This window comes from Falco biarmicus, chromosome 3 (assembly GCF_023638135.1).
Source record: "Falco biarmicus isolate bFalBia1 chromosome 3, bFalBia1.pri, whole genome shotgun sequence".
NCBI lineage: Eukaryota > Metazoa > Chordata > Aves > Falconiformes > Falconidae > Falco > Falco biarmicus.
Window position 1 is genome coordinate 112,990,254 of NC_079290.1, and position 20,727 is coordinate 113,010,980.

At 42.7% G+C, this 20,727-nt stretch overlaps 1 protein-coding gene across 4 annotated transcripts in view; it reads left to right on the forward strand.

The window, feature by feature from the left end:
- Positions 1-1,066: 1,066 nt before the first annotated feature.
- CLSTN1 (calsyntenin 1) overlaps positions 1,067-20,727 on the forward strand; it is a 39,960-nt gene continuing 20,299 nt past the window's right edge. Inside the window, exons 1-4 of one of the 4 annotated variants that reach the window (XM_056330553.1) lie at positions 1,067-1,358; positions 11,334-11,456; positions 18,242-18,271; positions 19,700-19,895. In XM_056330553.1, coding sequence (XP_056186528.1) covers positions 1,256-1,358; positions 11,334-11,456; positions 18,242-18,271; positions 19,700-19,895 — 452 coding nt within the window. In that variant the 5' untranslated portion in view covers positions 1,067-1,255. The remainder of the gene's footprint in view (positions 1,359-11,333; positions 11,457-18,241; positions 18,272-19,699; positions 19,896-20,727) is intronic. The other 3 variants (XM_056330555.1, XM_056330554.1, XM_056330558.1) reach the window with 3 other exon arrangements.

The following is a 20,727-nucleotide window of genomic DNA, read 5'->3' on the forward strand; positions in this document are numbered from 1 at the left end:
GTGTCACTGGGCAGAGGGCTCAGCGGGGGCCGAGGGCAGTGGCCAAGTTGGTGTCTCCCCTTCGGTTTGCGGGTCGTGGCGGGGAGGGCAGTGCTGTCAGCTCGCCTTGGGGAGGCAGAGGGTTCTGCGGAACAGATCAATCTTGGTATTGAAATTGCGTAGTGTTTTAAAAGAAAGAAATACCACATCTCTAGGATCTTGAACATTCTGGACTTTATTTTTATTTCACTGTGGGAGTGAAGTGGCTAATAGGTACAAAGCATGAGTAGTCATATCTAATTATAAAATAAGTTGGTTGTCCAATTGTAAAATAAGCTGGTTGCATTTCAGTTGGCAAAACCCTGATTACAGTAAGGAATTTTTTTCTCCCGATGAAGCATTTTCTAATTGAAATTGTCGACGAAAGAGCAAGTTACTCTGCTATTGTGGGGCAGGTTCCCCGCAACGTCATCACTGCTGTGGCACCGGCTCAGACAGGACTAGTGAATTTTTCCAAACGGACCTCGCAGACTGTTGCCTTAGGGAAGTCGGCGGAACCACAGCGAGAAGGGCCTCCCACCCCGCCGGGGATTTGTTGCAACGGGGCCAGGGACCCTGCACTGCACCCCCGCCCCCTGCCCCGCAGCCCTGGGGCAGGGGACCCCGGTGCAGGCCCTGGGCCCGGTGGTACCGGGCGACCCCGCACGCAGCTGGTTCTGCCCTGGCGCTGCGGCGCGGCCCGGCCCCGCACGTGTTTCCACTTTCGGAGCCGTGGGGGGCTCGTCAGCCCGGGCCGACCCCAACTGCGGGCGCGCCACCGGCGCTGACTGCGGACCGCCCGCAGCCGCACGGCACCAAGCGCCGCTCCCGCCGCCCCCGGGCCCCGCCGCGGCGGGCAGGGCTGCTGCCGCAGTGCCGGGCTGCGGGGCGGGAGGCGGCCGGGCCCCGCGGCGCGCAGATGGGCTCTCCCGCCCCTCCCCCCCCCCCCCCGTCGTTGGTTCGCTCCCGCCCCCGCCTGGGAATCGGCGCGGGGGCCCGGCCGTCGCCATTTTAGGTGGCGCTGGCGGGGCGCCGCGCTGCCGGGCGGGGGAGGGAGGGGGGAGGAGAGAAAAGGCGAGCGGAGCGGGGCCGCGCAGCGCTTCTCCTCCCTCCTCCTCTTCCTCCTCCTCTTCAGGGCCGGGCCGAGCCCTCCGCAGAGCGGGGCCCGGACCAGCGGGGGCGCCACAGCCGCCCCGCCAGCCGGGGTGCGCGCTGCCCTGCACCGCTCCGCGCTGCCATGCCGCCGCCGCGCCGCCCGGGCATGCCGCGCCCGCTGCCGGCCCCCGCCGCCTGCCTGCTGCTCGCCGCGCTCCTCGGCGGGGGAGCTGCGGCCGCCCGAGGTAAACAGCGCCGGGGCGGGCGGGGGAGGCTGCTCGGCACCGGCGGGGAGCGGGAGGGCGGCAGGTCTGGCCCCCCCGCCCCGTCCCCCCCCGCCCCGTCCCCGGCTGGCGTGGCCGCTCGCCGGGGAGGGCCGGAGCCGCCGGGCGCGGGGACCGTGCCCTTGGTCCCGCCGCCCTTCGCGGGGGAGCGCCGCGGAGGACATCGCGGCGGCGCGGCCGGGGGGGGAGGGCGCTGGCCGCCCCTTGCCGGGGCTACCTGCGGGCCGTGGTGACCCGCCGCACCTGCGGCACGGTGGGGAGGGATGGGGCGGCGGCGGCGTGTCCTCCGCGCCGCCCTGCGCCGGGCCCCTGCCCCCGGAGCCCGTCCGCCCTCCCCGAAGGTCAGCGCCGAGCCGGCGGGCCTCGGCTGCGGGCCCGGCCCCGCCGCGGCGGGGTGCGCCGCGTTACATAAGCGCTGCCTCCGGCGGGCGGGGGTCGGCACTTGTTGCGGGGAACGGGGGGGCCCTGCCCGGGGGGGGGGCCCTGCCCGGGGCGGCTCTGCGCACCCCGCGGGCTCGGAGGGGCGGCCGGCGCGGCGGAGCCTCGGTGGCCGGCGGGCTGGAGGGGGACGTAGCAGCCCAGGGCCAGGAGCCCCCGGGGAGCCGAGGCTCGGGCGGAGACCCCCGGCGTGCCTGCGAGCGAAACGCGCAGCTCCGCTAAACCGTAGCGATACGGCGTGTTTAAACGTTGGCCTTGTGGCTATTGATTGATCTTGTGGAGTAAAAGCATACGCATTGCAGGTCTCCTCCTGAGCAGATTTCGCTAAGCGGCTTGCAAGCGCTTCCTTACCTGAAGGTTACCCCTTGAATTGAGAATGCCGTTTTTGCAAGGTTTAGCTGATCGTATGATGCGATTTGAGATCTTGTGTTGCGCTTGAACGTAGATAGAAGCGTGGCTATAAAATGCCTTGCAGATACATTGAAGGGGAAGTTCTTGATCTTAAACAAAAACAACGCGTTAAGGACACACAGTCTTGCTGCAGTTGCCCTGGGTAGGATCAAGAAGTTGCTGCTGTGGTGAGTCCTGTGCCAGCTGTTCAGGAGGTGGCTGTAATTTACCTGTATAAGATCTAAGAACCACCAATTTATTAGCGTTCTTGGAACCATTACATTGCTAACCCCGCACCAACAGCGAAGCACAGTTTCATCGGATTGCTAGGCTTTTCCGTCATTTGAAGTGATGAATAAAACTAAGATCGCAACCCATTTTCAAAGAAAGTGGACAGGTACTTGGAAACAAATGTCAAATTTAGGTGGTGTTGCACAGGACGGCTCTGTTAGGCAGCTCCTCTGCAGTTACAGGCTGCATTTGTTTTCAGTCTGATCAACAGAGCTGCTAGGCTGCAGGTCCTGATCTGTCAAACTTCATCACGTGTAACACAGTTACAGTATGAGGCCTAGTCTGGTTTGGTTTGTGCAGTTGGCGTTGGTCCTGATGACATTTTGGCTGCTCTAGGTACTCTTGTTAATAATGTTACATGAAGGTGCATTTAATGGCAGGTAGGCTCTGGAAAACAGTTGGAAGGCTGCTCAGGCAACTCGCTTTCATTTCCCTGTTGTTAGAAGCATTGGTTTGGAAGCGTTTATGGTAAGCTTTCAGGTTTTGTGCTGTGTTATCAGTTCCTTTTTTTTTTTTTTTTTTTTTTTTTCCCCCTAAGTTCAGCTTCATTTTTTTTCATCTCTGACTTTGAAAGTCCTTGTTACTGAGGTTGCTAACATTTATTCTAAGTAGTCAAAACTGAATTGTGCTTGGTTCAGTAACGCGCGGAAAGGGTCTGGAAAGGCTCCACTAGAGTGGGGGGTTCCACTCTCCAGTCCTGCGTATTCCTGTGGTTGGAACACATTTATGTTTAAGATACAGCAAGTAACAGTGGTTGGTTTTGAGGTCGGTGGAAGCCATTGGGGGGGGCAGAAGCGAAAACTGTCTTCTTTTTTGATGATGGAAATAGCTTTTTGGGGATGTGATCTTACACAAAAGTTAAGTGTGAGCTAGCTGACCTGCTGTCTTCACTGTAGTTATTTTAAGGAGTGCAAAGAGTGGTTTCGGGTTCTAAAGAGGCATATTGCTCTCCAGCTGATGCAGAACTCTTAATTTAATTAGATTTGTCTTGTAATTGGTCAAGTTGACCCAAATAGTTCTAAGCTTGTTGGGCTAACATTGCAGTGGAAAGCAGTAGTTAGCAGTGTGTTCAAATAGTGTTTGTCGTAGTGAAGCAATTGGATATTTAGCAACGGAGCTGAAAAGGGAGGGGAATGGATTGACTTTTCAGACGAGAAGGCAGTGCATCTAATGGCTGCTTCTTCTGTAGTTACTCACCAGGTAGAGCGATATACCTCTGTTGCCTTGGGTCCCTTCCAACATACCATCATTTAGGAAGGGTATTGATCAAAATAATAGTATCTTGAGGAAGCTTTGCTGATCTGTGATTACTTCAGGAAGTTATGTGGTGCTATGAATGTCTTAAATCCAAACCACAAACCACTTTCTCATCACTACCACAGTCGTACTGCAGATGTTTCTTTGACATGGGAACAGCCTTCAGAATACAGGGCTGGTGGTTAGGTTTCTGTCTCCTTTTTAGAGGCAAGGAAATTCAAGACTACCCTAAAGCATTATGAAGAGACAATTTGGCTATTTATGGGGCCTGGGTATTTTTTTTCCTCTAAGGATTTATGAAAGGAAGAGACAGAATTAACCAGTGCTAGACCTTTCTATGATGCATGATGCTTGGGAAAGCCATCTGTTCATGCACGCTATTTTCATCTCTTTTTCTCTCTATATTATATAAAATAATACACTGCTGTGGAAACTGAAATGGAGGAGAGATGGCCTGGGCAAGCATGGTTTATTTTGTCTTTGGAATACTATCATGCCAGTTGTCTTCTCCAGTATTCTTAAAACTGTATGTTGTAATGTCTGTGCCAGGTTACCAGAAAAATTCATCAACAGAAACTTTTCTAAACTTGCAAATGTATCTTTGGTGTGAGGCCTTAATAATTCTGCAGACTTGAAATCACCAGTTCCAGATTATTGGAAAGAGTGTGGGTTTTTTTAAGGAGGATGGAAGCTAGGCTCACAGACACGTTTCTCATGGAAGTTAGAAGGCTTGGAGTTAAACCCACGGCAGACCCCAGGACAGCATAATGTGAACATCTCAAACAGATTAAATTATAATTCTGTTGTTCTGGGTAAAGTGGCTTTTTCTGCCATGAAAGTCGTAAGTATCTGATAGCTTAGTGACTCATGGCTATGAAACTGTTCTGCAGGGGACAAAAAACTTCTGTAGTCATTGATGTTCTCTGAACAAAAGCACTTTTACCATTTGTCTGAGCCTTATCTCTCATCCTATTTAGCTGTATTCAGAGAAGTCTCTCTGAAATTTTGTTTATGATATTAAAGGGCATACATCTTGTAGCATTATCATTATTGGTACAGACAGAAGCAATTCCTCAAAACATGGGAGAGTTTACTGTTGGAAGCCTTGGTCTTAAATAAATCTTGTGTTGCACTCTAATTTATTTGATTCGTACTGATTGACTCACATTGGCTTCAGTAGGGACTAAACCTCCTTAGGAGCCTTTAAAAAGGATTATTAGAAACCTCAGTGCCTTTGAAGAACTCTCTGTCTGCCCTTTGGTTATAGTATTAGGTCTCATCTCACTTGCTTTGTGTTCAGATTGAAAACAAGTTGCTGCTACTGCTCCCAGTTGGTTTCCCTTGTTTTTAAATGGAGTCAACAAGTGCTGGCTATACTGAAAAATGATGTTTGCTGTATCTGTAAGTAAGACTGCCTTTCAAGGAGTGAAATCTATAAATATGACAACAGGTAGAAAGTAGGTGATTTCTACTGTTGCACTATAATTAGCAACGTTTAAAAGAACATTTATTAAATGAGTGTTTACAGTTAGAGGCTTATGTTTTCTATTTCAGTGTTCTGTTTAGTTTAAAACATTTTAAATTTCACTTCAAAAATTAAGGCTTTGTTGCCTTAATCCTGTTTAGACTGTTTTGTGGTGGGATATTTCGGTTTTGCTGTTTTCTTTGACAGGCTTTTATCCAAATTGAAATCTGGTCAGCATATCCTCTGTCCAAGGTCTTTGGCACTCTGAACGTTGCTGCTGCTGCAGCTGTGGATAATACTGCAACTAGTTTCTAATCAGTCATTTGCATGTACCTGGGTTTCAGCTAATAGCAAAACTTCCATCTGTCTGTGTACAAATAAAATCATATTTAGGCGGCTGGTTCAGTGTAGAACAGGAAACTCTGTAAGTGGTGATAAACCAGAGGTTTTTCCCTAGGCAAAATATAATTTAATAAAACCCGTTGAATTCCTGCGGCCATTAGTTTGAAGGTGGTGTTTGGAGAAAGTATTAATTGTGCAGGCTCAGACTGTAGGCACCTGACAATTTATAAACACTACCTTATGCTCCCAGTGTGTGACAGTTGAGCTTCCAGAGCACACATTACAAGTGTTCCTTATTGTGGCAAAGAATCCAAGACAGACGTCTGAAAATGTGGGATGAATTTCAACCACCTGAGTTCCTTTCAGCTGGGAACCGTAGAGGTTAGCGGTAGTGGATGCTCACACCCTTACCTAATCACTCTCTTGGAGCAGATTCATCCCCCTATATTTTGTTACTGCTTACTGGTTTTGTGTCCCAGTAATGGAAATTGTAGTTTGCCTTGGAAACCTGTACTATAGGTAAGTCCCATACTATCGAGAAACTCAATGTTTGAGTAAAGGTTGTGTTCCATTGTATCCCATTGTTTGTACCTGGTTGTAAGATGATGATTTTTGATAAAATTCTAGGTATGAGAAGACCTAATTAAATAAACAAACACAATAAATCTTTTCATTACCACTGATAATATTTCAAGTTGATAATATGCAAAGTTAATCCTCACCCTTTTCGAACAGAAAATCAGAGGCACAGCTCTGAATTGCAGGCTGGTTGAGTCCAGGGCAGGAACAGAACACACATTATAATTAGGCCATGCTACAGCCTTCCTTAAACTTTACTTTCAGGGTGGAGAAGGCATATTTTATCACATAGATGTTTACTCCTTGGCTGAGCTGTAATTTTCTATTGTTAGGTACTACACAAACTTCTAATAATATTGCTTGAAATTTCATCAGAAGAGTACTAAGTTATGAATATTGAAGGTAAGACATACTTTAGGGTTTTTATTGTCTCACTGAAAGGCATACTTGTATTCTCTTGCACCAAGAGGAAGACACAAAAGATGTACAGCAATCAGTTTTTGTTGGACCTTCGGACAGGAGTGAAGGACTTTACTCAGTTCACTGAGTGCAATTCATTTGAATTAATAGAGAATGTAATTTTCTTTTTAGGCAATCTCCAGATTTTTCACAAAGTCTCAGAGGTGGATTTTGAAAATGAGTATTTTATCTTTACTGTCACTGACTGAATATTTAGCTTTCAAAGCCTAGTACTTGTTATTGAGTTCGTTCAGTGTGTTTTACAGGTTAATTCTTAAGAATTCATTTTGACACAAATGATCTAGTTCTAAAGATACGCAGCGTGGCTAAACAACACTGTATATTAAAGTAGTTATCCAGAAGAAAACTTATTTTCAGTTTACGGGCCTTCTTGGTTGAGGTGTGTCTAAATCTTCAGTTATGTAGATGCCAGATCCCATTTAAGTCAAATGGACTTCTGACCACTTGTAAGAAGATAATGGAAGTCCTCAGAAAGGACTTTGATAAGTACATTTAATTTTAATATGTTCACATTCAAAAAATAGAACTGAATTAATTCTGATTGTCTTAAGATTATAGCTTTTGATTAAAGTTTCTGTACTAGCGCTAAACCCCATTGCCCTGCCTACACATTCATTTACAGTCATTAATTCTTTTAAATAGCAGCAAAAAGTTGCTGCTGGTTGATCTGATGGATTGCATTCTGCAGCATCAGCCATTGCTCTTGGTGAAGCATCCTTTCTTTGAGGCCGCATTCCTTGTTCTGCAGAACAGCCAGTAGTACTTCCAGTCAGTGTTGGTGAGAGCTGGTCTGTTGGGTGTCACAAGACACAGAGCACATTTACCTAGGGCGAGTGGTGTTTTAAACCCGTGTGTTCCAGGGACACGTCACATCAGGCACCGGTTCCCTTTCATCTGATAGCTTAGCAGCAATTCTCTTTAGATAATCGAGTTAGAAGGTGGCTTGTGCTCACCTTGCACGTGTGTGCTCAGTCATTGCTTGGCTGCAGTAAAGGCTCTAGCATGAGCTTTACAATTCAGTTTGCTACCTGGAGAAAGAGCTGTGCTTAGCTGCCTTTTTAATTTTTTTTGGCCACTAAAAACTAAGTAGAAGTCAGCTTGCTGTGGCATGCCCAGGGTAGCTTCCCCCACTTGACTAGATTAAATGCTAGTTGGGATTTACAACAGATTCCAGTTGAGGCGCTTACAAATAGTGTGAATATTGTATTTCAAGGAAACCCGAGTAGTTTATCCCAGTTAAATGGCAAGAGATTAACAGCTCAGGGCACTTTGTTAGTGTCAGGCTTGGAATAGGCCAACTGTTCTGGTTTGAAATTGACAGTCTGGCTTTGAACAACTTTCTCTGTGGGTTTCAGGAGTGTCCTGACCATTAAAGAGGGGAAAAAAATGTGGAAGGATAGTTTTCAGTCCAACTTTTAATAATCTCTCAGCAGACTGAGATCAGAATAATATTTGGTTCAGTTTTGCAGTTCAAGGGAAGCAGCAGTGTATCACTCGTGAGCTGCCTCATATTTCAAATGCTAGCTTGGGAATTTCTTACAGTACGTGGTTATGCTAGAGTCAGTAGATCACAAACATGGATAACGGGCCTTTCCTGGACATTCAGCAGTAAGTTTGGTTTTTAAAATCCAGTGATGTTTAGCCTTGATAAACACAAAGGGATTTAAGCTTTATGTTTTAAAATCTGGTGATGTTTTAGCCTTCCTAAAGACAAAGGGGTTTAAGCTTTATGATTTTATTGTCTACAGCACAATAAAAGGACATGACTTTGCTTTTAACTGGGCCTGTTGTTTGAAGGTTCACTAGACTCTGCAGATGCTTAGCATACTCATAATTCTGTTCACATGTGGTTACAGTACTTCAGGCTTTTATAGAATTCCCTACCCTACAGTAGTGGGATTTATTGTAGGTTGCTAAATTAGGAGAAGGTGTTTCAGTGCTTAAAAACCCAAAACCGTAACCTATGTTCAGAAGCATTAGGAGGGAGATGGGGTTTCCTCCAGCAGAGATCTGTTCCAGTATTTTTTACTAGGTCCTTGCAAAGACGAAGACGAACAGATGAAGGGACTGTGACATCTTCAGTCTGGGTGCAGCTGCCCCAGATGCGTGGACAGAAAAACACACACCTGCGTCCTCCTGGTGCCCCTGCCAGCCGTAGCTGTATTAGCGGAATGCTTTCCTTTAGACAGATTTGAATTGAGAGGTATGTTTCAGTCAGACTCATGCTTCAGCAGTTACCGGCACCTTCCTTCCCTCTGAGGGAGGAACAGTGTGTTCGTCCCTTTGAGCGTGACAAAGTCGTTGCAAAACGCCAGGTTCCTGGGAGGGTGCTGCGGCAGCGTGCTTCTCGGGCAAATAGAACAGTGTGGTTGGCGTTGAGCTGGCTAGCTGGTATGCCAAATATTGAAAGCATGCCCATGTGAGTGTATTGAGGCAAGAAAGATAGCATTGCCATATTGAGTAAAACCACACATGGCTGTAATTAAACACTGTTTGCGTTAAAATAGTTTGTTGCGAGTTCTCTCTTGCTGCATTGTTACGTATGAAGATATTATATCCTGTCTACCAGTTTGTTACTACTAACCAGGAAAAGATTGCGGATGAAAGCGTATTGGGAGTGTGTTATCATTTCCTATATGAGTTCTTTACCTCTAGGTTTAATCATTTGTTTAAGTGTCCTTTTATCGCAGTGAATTCAGTTTTCCTGGGTAAGCGTTATGACAGACATCATGAATGCACTTTAGTTTGTTGGAGACGCAGGATTTGAAAGTCTGGGTTATAGATTATCCTTACATCTCTGCCTCTTTTGACAATCTGCTTGATACAGTTCTTCAGAGAGGTGAACTAGCAGCACTCAACTGTCTCAGTACAGTATAACTACACTGTTGTGTTCTAGCTGTAGTATATTCTTCGCTGTGATTGCACAGGCTTTTCTTTCAGAAGTTGTAAGTACTTGATCTCATGAAGACCAAAATCTGGGTGATGTCACCTATTGAATTTGGTTATTGAATAGTGTGGTGTATTTGTTATAACCTCTAGCAAAGCATTTTTTGATATTTTCCTGTACATAATTTGCTGAAGATTGACTTGGGTTTTGTCTGGTGAGGAGCGGTTTTCTGGCCCTCTAGATGAATGTTTTCCATAGGTTCTAAGCAGCTGGGTATGTACAACCCTCCAGAATTGGATCCGGGGAAGTAGTGTTAATTTAAGCAGCACAAGTATGTGGTAGCCTTGAGAGGTTTTTTTAAGTAGCAGATAGAAATTGCCCAAAACAATTTAGGTAAAACTGATGCATGTAGAACCTCAGCATGAAGAGAGCTAGACCAGGAGAAACAATATGTTGAACTGTCAAGAAGAATTAGCTGTTACACCACTTCCACTGGTTCTGCAGACTATGAGCTGTATTTATCTTTGGAGAGCATAACATTAAAGGTAAATATTTAATAATAAAGGCACTCTCACACTGGATTGTCATGTAGTAGATGATAGCCTAGTAGATAACATGTGATTTACATATGATTTTGTCTTGCATTTTTTGTGATGTACTGGAAAAAACTGTTTTTGCAAGCTGACAAGGGAAGATCCTGCATTTCTTTGCAGCAGAGGAAGGAGATCCGTCACCTTACACATGCTCAAGTGATCGGTTTACAGATCCTTCTGTGCAGAGTTGAAGAGTGCTTTTATGGGTGATTTTTTAGTGGAGTTTCCCAGTCTCTTAAAGTCACTACTAAATAAGTGATACAAAAAATAGTCAGTATTTTGCTCAGATTTCAAGGCGTTCTATTAGGTGACAGAAAAGTCCTGAAGACTGTGATCCCTTCTTCCAGCAGTGTTTGAAATCTGCACCAGGCGTATGTTGGATTAAAGAGCAGAGTACTAGACCCCGCAGGGCCAGGGGCTTGCCTGGTGCCCCTGCTGCTGAGGTGCACGGCTGCAAAAGCTGGTGTCTCCCCCTTTCCGATTGCCTCTCCTCTCTCTCCCTGTCTTGCGTTTTGTGTAGTTCCCCAGCATGAGCAGAACTCCTGGGCTTCTCCTTCACCTGGGATGCTGTATGAGTGACTGGTGAAACTGATACCGAAGGTTCTAGGTGTAGGTCTTAGGCTGGGACAGAAATGTCTGTCGCTCCCCGTTTGTTTCCTCGGCAAATGTCTTCGGGCCTTGTGTAGAAATTAGTGAAGTTTGATCTCTTTTCTGCCTATTCTCTTAATGATAATAAAAAACCCCATACAGGACAAAATGCTGAAACTAGAAAAAGACTTCTTGTTTTGAAAAATAGTCCACCAACTGGATTCCAGGTTTTCCATGTTGGAGAGAGTTAAATAAACCCTTGTGTTTCATGTTGGCCAGTCTTTTTTCACTTGGTGCTGAATATCAGTTTTTCTGGTGTCATGCTTGACGCTCCTGTCAACGGCTCCTTGTCGCTGTTAGAAGGTTTTTGAGTTGCACTTTAGGGACATCTTAAATCCCAGCATAGTTAAGAGACCAATTCAGATTCTCTGAGTTACTTCTGGAAAGCCTACAGGGACACTGCACTCTTCTGAACATACTTAAACAGGATTTTGTGTCTCAAATTTTTTAATTTTGTAAAATGCTGATTCAGATACAGAAAAAGGAAAATGGTGAAATCAGTATTGTAAAGTATTTTTTAAAGTCAGTTTCAAATGTTTTGACTTTGTACTTTGTTCTCCTTTCAGTTAACAAGCATAAGCCATGGATTGAAACAACCTATCATGGTATAGTTACAGAAAATGACAACACGGTGCTCTTGGACCCCCCCTTAATAGCCCTGGACAAAGATGCGCCTCTGCGTTTTGCAGGTAAGGAATTAATCTGCATTTCTTTTTGAAGAAGTGGAAATGGTTTCTTGAGAGCAAATGCTTTGTGTGTTTTTAGTGTGTTTTCCCTTAACACTAGCATAGTATTTCAAAGCTTTTAGACCCTAGGAAATGTTTGTGCGTGGACCAGAGTTTTATTTTGTATACACAGCTGTATCCAAATATCCAAACCAGAGAGTACTCTATATTGCAGGTATTCCATGCTGCTTTCAATTTCATGTGCGTATGTTAATTCCCACCCCCGCTCCAGTTAATCTTTTTCTCGATCCTCAGGATTCTGCATTTCACAGCATTTACTCTGGGAGTTCTGAAACTATTCTTAACATTCTGAAGAGAGTTTTGGGTTTTCTTGGTGTTTCTGATTTGTGTCTTAATAGAATTGAAAACAGCAATTAGTAGAATTAAGTTTGCTTAGCAGTCTGGGGTATTTTTAAAAGTGGACAGCCTCTTCTACCTGAAGAAAAGGCTTTTTCTTCTTTAGCAAAGAACATGGAGAATGATACATGATATCTGCAGAATGGCTAATTCACTTTCAACGTAGGACTGACAGATGACAGTTTTCTTAGAAGCTTCCACAGTAGTTTGTTGGTTTTTTTTTCTGGAAACTACTGTTTAACAATACTGTATTCATTAATTTGATGTAGTAGTATGGAAAGTATCTTTTTGGTATGACAAAATATTGGAAAATTGTGCTTGAAGAATACCGTTGGGCATTTGCAGGTATTTAAATCAGTTGTAGTGGATAACACAAGCTTAAATGAGATACTTGCAGAAGTTTGCTTGGTTAAGTTTAATTTTAGAGTTAAGAATTCTAGTATAATACCTACAGGATATGATATTAGCCATTTTTGGGAACACTGCTCAGCCTGGCTTCAAGGAGGAAGTGATAGAAAAAGGGAGTGATTAAATTAACAGCCATTTGAAATGTTCAGCATGCTGACTGCATTGTGTGCTACAGCATTATGGCAGCTTGGTCACAGTTTCTTAAAGTGGTACTTAAAGTAACAGTTGTGTTGCGTTACTATAAGGCTGTAATTATCTCCAAGGCTGCCTTACAAATTCAGGAAGTTCAGAGATAATGGCAAACCTCTGAAATTCAACACTTTCTCATGTATTAGATACATATGGCAGAGGCTCTTAAGTGATCTTAACTGGAAATAAAACTGCTGTCTGTGGACAAAAAAACTTTTCATTTCCAAATGAAGAAGCTTGTGTTGGGATACACAAAATCTGTTAAGTAAAAGGAGTGTAGGGAGGCTGACTTGTGTACTTGGTAATTAGGAGAATATGAATCATCTCTTGTAGTGCTTAAGTGGTGCTGGTGGTTTTGACAGCGTTGAACAGATTCTGCAAATGGCAGTTTTATACCTCTTGGTGAATAGTGAAGTTTTCTTGAGTGCTGGCTATCATGAAGCTTTAGGAAAATACTGGCAGAGTATCTTCAAATACATTGTCAGATTTGCAGAGGAGAATCCAATGTCAAAGTATCTCTTCAGATGAGACTGCTTTTGCATTGTGTTGATCTAAAGTGGTTAAACCTCCTTTCTTTCAATGAACGTTTTTATGAACTGGAAGTTGGTTTTATTAAATGTTTGTATAAATGTTATATATTTCGGCTTTCAAAAACTTAACAATTCTTAAGCAGCAGCAAAACAATGGATTTAAAATAGTTACCTTAAATTCAGAGTGTAGCACGCTAATGTTGTAAATAAATTTTCCTTGATATGACTCTGTTGGGTTTGAATTGCACACATTTTGAATGACTGTGCTGTGGGAATATGTGGAAGTATTTGTCTACCATTAAATGGAACAATACTTGAATCTGTCTTCGAGGAGACCACATGTAAGGAGGCGTGTTGAATGAGCGTCACCAGTTCCCGTTGGTGGTGCTGTAGTCATGGCTGAGAACGGAGAATGGCTTTGTTATTGTCCAGCAGCATCTTACGTGGGTGTTTTAGGTGCGAGAAGTCTGTTAGATCAGTGACATGTTTTCACAGCAAACCAAAGCATTTTCAGGATTAAATGGCTGTTTCAGCCCTAACTGGTATATTCCTACTTATAAATCAGATTTATTCATGCTTCAAAAAGTTGGATATTTTAATTAAGTGGGCCCACTGGCTGAGCTGTGAAACTTCTGAACTGTCTGCAGGTTTAAAATATTTTAAATAGAGCTTTTTGCTTTATTTCAATATTGAGCATGTCGAAACCTCTTGAACCTAGTTCATGTAAATACTTTGTAGCACATGAACTGTGGGGCAAGTGAAAGTAGCCTTTTACTGCTTTGCCCACTTCCTGCTGTGGGTAGGATCCTAACATTCAGATGTGCAAAAGTAAGTAGAGTGATGTAGACATTTATTTCTAGGGTAATTGGTATAGCCATGGCAGGTTGCCTTGCCATACTGCCTGATGTGTAGAGAGGCCCTACCGAGTCGGTCTTTTGTGCCATGGTTGTTTCAGATCTGCTTGAGAAGACAGTGGCCATTCTTATTCCTTAGTGAAACTTTTCTACGTCTCACATTGAGTCACGTTGGAATTTAGCTCTGAATGGTTTTGCTGAAAAAATAAAATAAAGGGCAGCTACATCTTCTGTTGTACATTACAGTAATCCACGTTTTAAATAATTTTGATGTCTGAAGCTCTCAGTATGGATTTCCCCTTTACTGTGCAAAAAGGAACTGAATTTTTATTGCATTTGAAACAAACAGTGTTATATCTGGATGTCTTAGCTTAGCTGAATGTATTTTGTTGTAAGATTATAACGCAGGGTCTTGCTAGCGAGAGGTTTGAAATGTTTCCCTGGTGGAAGGATGTGTTTCCTTGGATTTTTGATGTGTCCGTAACAGGGTTTTAATCCCTCTTCCCCACACCCCACACCCCTAGAGAAAACCACTTCTCAGCCACAATACTTTATTCTCCCCTTACTAATCTGGGATGCAAGAAGTATTTTTGTGGGAGTTAAGAATGTTTTGATTTAGAGCATGAATATGCATAGAGCTGTGAAAATGATCTCGCACAATCTATATTCATTTATTTTAACCCCCACCCCCCCCTAAATCCCCCAAGCCTCTCTGTCAGCCTCTGCCCGGAGGCGTGTGGGGTTCGCAGGTGGTGGTGGGCGAGTGCTTCTGCCCACCAGCCCTGTTTGCTTGGGGCAGGGAGCTGTGCTGGCTCCTGGCTGCAGCAGCCTCCGTCATGCGGCGCTCAGCCAGTGACGCCTGTAAAGAATTAATGTGTAGAGATGATGAATGATGCTGTGTAAGCAAACAGATAAAAATTTTGATCTCGTCACATCCAATGAGTGGTTCAGTTGCACAGCTGGTTGGCAAACCTTAGAGGAAATTTTGTTATTAAAAATTCTACATCTATTTATATTACATGTATATTATAAAATAGTATTTCAGCCATTTTTGCATCAAATTTAAGGCATCTGTGAAGTGACGTTTTGGTATGCACTTACCAGCAGACAAATACAAACTGACATGGAGTTATCGCTAATTGTGGAATTTAAAATTGGTTTGCTTTTTATCGGTTTTGTATGCTATTAAGCAATACTTGTTTAGGAGGCACTGTACGCACATTGAAATGAGAGGCTCTTCCTGAAGGCTTTCCATGGTCCTCATGTAGACTGCTGCTGGGTTAGAGCTGGGAGGACATACTTCATCTCCTGTGGAATGGAAATCTAGAGGGATAGCTGACTCCAGAGGTTGAAGAGTGTCTAGTCAAATACTGTATGTGCAGTTTAAATATCTTGCAAAGATTTTTTTAAACTATATAATATAATTATTTTACCTCGTTGTATCATAACGGTACAGAAAGAGATAAAACAGTAAAAAACAACAAAGCCTTAAAATTCTACCAAATCCTCACTGTCGTTTGATTGTGCTACACTAGAAAGGGGAAATACAGAATGCTTTTAGGATACAAGATTACTGTATGTCTTCTGGCTAACGTAAGTTCCACAGACCTGTGTTACCTGTAAAATGAAATGTTTTTTCAACTGTAATTACAGCTGAGGGAAGCACTGTAAAGTGCTATCCTAGTTACAGTTTATTTAACTGAACAGTTCCCAGTATGTCAAATACAAACTAATTTACAGATTGATCATCATTCTGTTCTAAGATTAGGAGAGGTAGAAATTTATTTTAGTAATGTATCTCAACTTCAGAATGAAGTGAGAAAAAGTATTAGGTATGTATGGCATAGCATGAAACGTTAGGGAGCATGGAATGGGGCTAAGCTTGCTTAATGGCAATAGAAAAAAATTCACTGCCAAGAATTCTGTAATCACAGAAGAGTCTACCTATACTATATAAATATATGCATTTCATAACTGAGATGAAAGTTAGTATCATCTGTGTATGGGACTATTAATCAGAAAATTTTCTTATTTGGCTTGAAGCAGCTCTGTAACAGTCTAATACATTTTGGAGAAAGGAAGGGGAGCTTTAATTTTTGAAATATTTTGTACTTCAGAGAATTATTCCTTTTTGCTTCTTTTCATTGCAGAGACACTTTGAAGAAGGGAGCTTAAAAAGCTTGTTAGGTTGGGAGCTCTGCATTTGCTTATTTAGAGCATTTATAAGTAACACCATAGGGTTTTTTGTGCATTTTAACATTTTCAATCAGAAGAACCTTGTCTGTGTAGTACTGAAAGGGCTTTTTGGGGTAATCTTACTAGCGTGTGAACTGGAAAATACGATTGTATCGGGTCAGTTACTGTTCTGAGAAACAGCTGGCAGGAATTGAGCTATAGTACACCTTAAAAAGCATCTGGAGGCATATGGATATTTACCCGAAAGCTTATTTACGTCTTATGCCCAGGAGCCAAAAATACAATGCCTGAGTGTCCTAGCAGCCAAGCTGGGGTTGGTGCCAGAGCTAAAGGTCACTTGAGATGATAAAGAACTGACCAGTTTTTAAACAACCTCCCCTTCTCCCAGATAGGTAATTGCCCCGTTAATATACTTCTCCCTCTTCTCTCCATTGTCAGGCTTTCTGCTTTAATGTTACCTTCCATTTCCCTGCTCTCTCCCCAAATCTCAATGTTTCACACACAATACTTGACTCTCAAGGTTAGAGTTACTGGAAGGGAGCAGGGAGGTGGGTGTACAGGAGGAGGGGAGGTGGAATATTTAGAAGCTTGCAGAGGGCATGTCACTTCTGACTGATGTGGTGTTGGCCACAAATTTTATGCAGTGTAAAATTTTCTTGAATGATCCTATTGCCAAAACACATTAAAATCTGGGGTTATATTTATATCCTGTGTAAGAATAGACTGAAATAAATTATGTGGGTGCCCCAAGAGGCAGCATACTTGGTGCATTAAAATAAAGAGCTGATTATAAATCTAGGGATTACCTGAAGTGAGTTTCAGGGAGAACCACTAGAGAGCTATTTCAGAAACTGGCTCCTTTTAAAATGAAGGACTAGAAATCATAATACATTACAAGGTAATTTTCCATAATTATATTTCCATTTCATTATTAAACTGTAAATTTGCCTTTTTAAGAGAAGCATTTCTCTAACTGTAGTGCCTGACCTCTCTTTAAGGCCACTCTAGAATGGAGACTTGAATAACTGTGTGACTGCAAGTTGTTTGAAATGTGTGAGAAGGAACAGGAGATCTGCCAGAAGTGATTTCAAGGGTACAGGTCTGCTTTGTTGTACTGGAGCTTAGGTCAAAGGTGATGGTCATCAGGAAAAAATAATTGGTATGCTGGATGGTATGTAAAACGTGGCAGTTTGGGAGTTTAAGAAATTGTGATTTGCAGGGGAGTGAAGAATAGGATTAACTGTCTGTTCGTTAGGACTGTGAAGGCATTCCAGGTGCCTGGCAGAGCCATCTAATACACTGTAAAGCTCTGTTACGTCTGAGATCTCCTCTGAAGTGTGGAAGATCCAGGGCACTGTGGAAGCCTGTTCTTCTCTGGAGTGGCCGGAGAGGGCAAGGCAGGCTGCTCCAGGGCATCCTCAGTACTAGCAGATTAATATGTTTGAGTACCTGCATCTCTTGTATTTCAGCAGTAGAATAAAATGATAGAAGCTGGTAGTTGCTTGTTTAACTTGGAAAAGCAGTATACTGCTAGGAAAATGTATAGCTCCCCCCTCCCCATTTCTTACATTACAGCTTTTATGTTCATTAGACTCTCAATTTAATGGGTATGTTTTTTATTAATGAATTACTGTCAAGTTTGATGTAGAATTCAAATTTTGCAAGTGCAAGGTGTTATCCAAGACTGATAAAAAAATTATGTGGAAAATACAAAAATCTCGTAACCGCTTAAAATTTTTTTCTGTTATTTGGAAGGAGAGTATGAAGTTGTTTAATTGTAGAAATACAGTGGTTTTGGTATAATAGATAAAAGCTTCTTTAAAATATTTAATGTGTCTTCTTTAAATAGAGTAGTATAAATCTGGTAAATACCACTTTATGGATAGTTCATCAACATGGAATTCTGAAAATATATTTTCCTTAGCAGTTGGTATTATGAAAAAAAAAAAAAAAAGGAAAAAAGAAAGAAGCCTTTTGAGAAACATACTAAATACTTCAAAGTTTTACGAATGACAACTTGGAGTTACAAGATTAAATCATACTTAACATAACTAAACCTCTAAAATTATAACAGTTACAGTAAAACACCACTGGAATTTTAAAATACAGTTTTTCCAAAGCTTTTCTGTGTGATGTGTGCATCTTTGCCTTTTCCTTATTTGCTCCCTTTCAGCCTTTCCTGTTACTGACTTGGGTTTATCTTTTCTCCCTTTAGAGAGTTTTGAGGTGACAGTCACCAAAGAAGGTGATAAAGGGTTCTTTCTATCCCTTTTATGAATATTAACCTACTAACTTTGGTTATGAAATGGGGAATCAGCACTTAAACAGAAGATCCTGTCATGCTCTTTTGTCCCATTTATTCTCCCAGTTTTTTTTTATATTTTAAAATATATTGATAAAAACTGTTACGTAACCAAACCCTTGGTTAGAAATATCTGTAAATCAGACATCCATTTGAACCATTTGGGGTTATTGTACCTTGTGCAGACACTGAAGAACTTGTTTTGGGGGGAATTAGCATTTTCTGATATTTTCACTGATAGCTTACTTCGCTGGGGCAACTTAAGTTTTGTCATATGCTTTGTAAAGTAACATTTAACTGCCGAAGCATTGTATCACCTTCCCTGCAGTACACATCCTTCAGTACGTACCTCAGTAGTTTTAAATCTAATATGTTTTTTTTAATACCTCTAGACACGTTTACAGGAGGAGTGCATTCTTGGTACTATGATACCACTGCAACTGTAATAGCAAAGTAGTGTTTTATGGTGTAAGAAAATCACCTTCAAAATGATAACAAGTTACACAGGTAAAACCACAGTGTGGGTGATGGAGCTGTTTGAGTGGCTTTTGTTAGCCCGGCTGGGTATGCTAGGCTCACTCCGCATTGCTGCTGACAGATGGACCTAGCTGTGCCAGCAAGAGGTCTTGTAGTGTAAGCTTGGGCTTAGGTGTGTTTTGAAATGATGTACTAGGGGTTTCTCTTGCCAGTCTGGTAGGATGAAGAGTTTGAACAGAAAGGAAAGCCTACTAAATCATTCCATGTGAGAGCTTCCTCGGCTAACATATTTGGTGTGTCTTAGTAGATAGCTGTTGAAATGGATGCCTGAGAAGTTGGTATTTCTACCTTTCTCATTCAGTAGTTTATTTTGATTCCCTAATTTTAGCCAGGTACATTGCACAGGAAGACTTTGTTCTTTGATCTGTTGACAGAATTTCTGTAATTATGGTGCTGAACCTATACTTGAAGCTTTTTCATCCCTTGACTTGTAACTGTGCATTTTTAACCTTTTGCTCTGGTCAAAACAAAGCTGCCCAGCTATTCCCAGTAGCTTGGCATAGAAGATATTACCAGTGGCCTTGGCTGTATGCTCTCATAAGATCTACTGTTACCCTAGAGCTATCTCAAGTACTCCTGTGAAATGCCTGTCTACATTTCTCTTTTTCTCTTTTGTATTCCTGCATGAATGGATGTAAAGTAAACAAGTTGCTTGGAAGGCAGACGTATGCTTCTTTTTACTAAAGTTCCCAGAAATCACCCATTTTAAAGCACAGTGCTCTTGCTTTGTCCACAGACCCTCACAAACCCTTGGCTGCAAAATAGTCGGTCATTTATTTTTAACATGTGTAATAATTTTGACCAGTTCTAACCTCTCTTACTTTGGATCTGTAGGTGAGATTTGTGGATTTAAAATTCACGGGCAAAATGTTCCCTTTGAAGCAGTGGTAGTGGATAAATCCACTGGTGAGGGAATAATACGCTCTAAAGAAAAGCTTGACTGTGAACTACAGAAGGACTACACGTTCACCATACAGGCCTACGACTGCGGAAAGGGACCAGATGGAGCAAATGCAAAAAAATCCCACAAGTAAGTAAATCTGTGGTGGGCTGAGGGGAAGTTTGGTTTCAGGCAGTCTTCTGCTTGTGTGATTTATGGTCTGTGTAGTTAGAGGAAATGTAAACCAAGTGTTAATACTGGAATTAAGACTTCCATATAATGGCAGTATAAATAGCAGCAAAACGAACGTGAACTGTTTTGACATCTCTTTAGCCGTATTTTAGATGATATTGCTTTATCCCCTGATGTTGCTGAATTTACCTTCGAAAATACTGTGGGGATAGAAGCAGGAAAACTGTTCTTATACTTAAAATCTGGCTTGAGTGGATTTAAAGAGTTGGCGTGGGATACCAAGCCTGGACATTGCTTCAGAATTCGGTTTCTAAAAACGAAAAAGAACTTCAAGAGGTTCAAGAAGTCAGTCTATATGAAAGTTGACAAAATGGAAAAGCATTACATGTTGCCATTATTTCAGATGGCCTCACCAAAAAAAGCAAGACCGGTGGCATAAGGTTCGTCTCTGCCTAGATGAAAGAATGGGAACAAAGCAATCTTTAGCTAATCTTTATCTAAAGAAAAAAGCACAATGTGAAATGCTCTCTAGAAAATCCACTTGAGAATAACTGTTTTAACACCCTGGTGTAAACATCTGCAGAGCATACGGAAGATTACCATTTGCGCGAAGCAAAGAAGGGCACGAGTAAGATGAGGACTAGACTAGCAGCAGTCACCTTGGTGAGGAATGCAACCTTGTTACGCTGAGCTGTATGCTTCGAAAAGGCAGCAGAAAGTTACCTTCTGAAGGATTACACTTAGAGAAAATAGGTGTGCCCTCAAACTCTGTTTGATACTCAGTTTGACT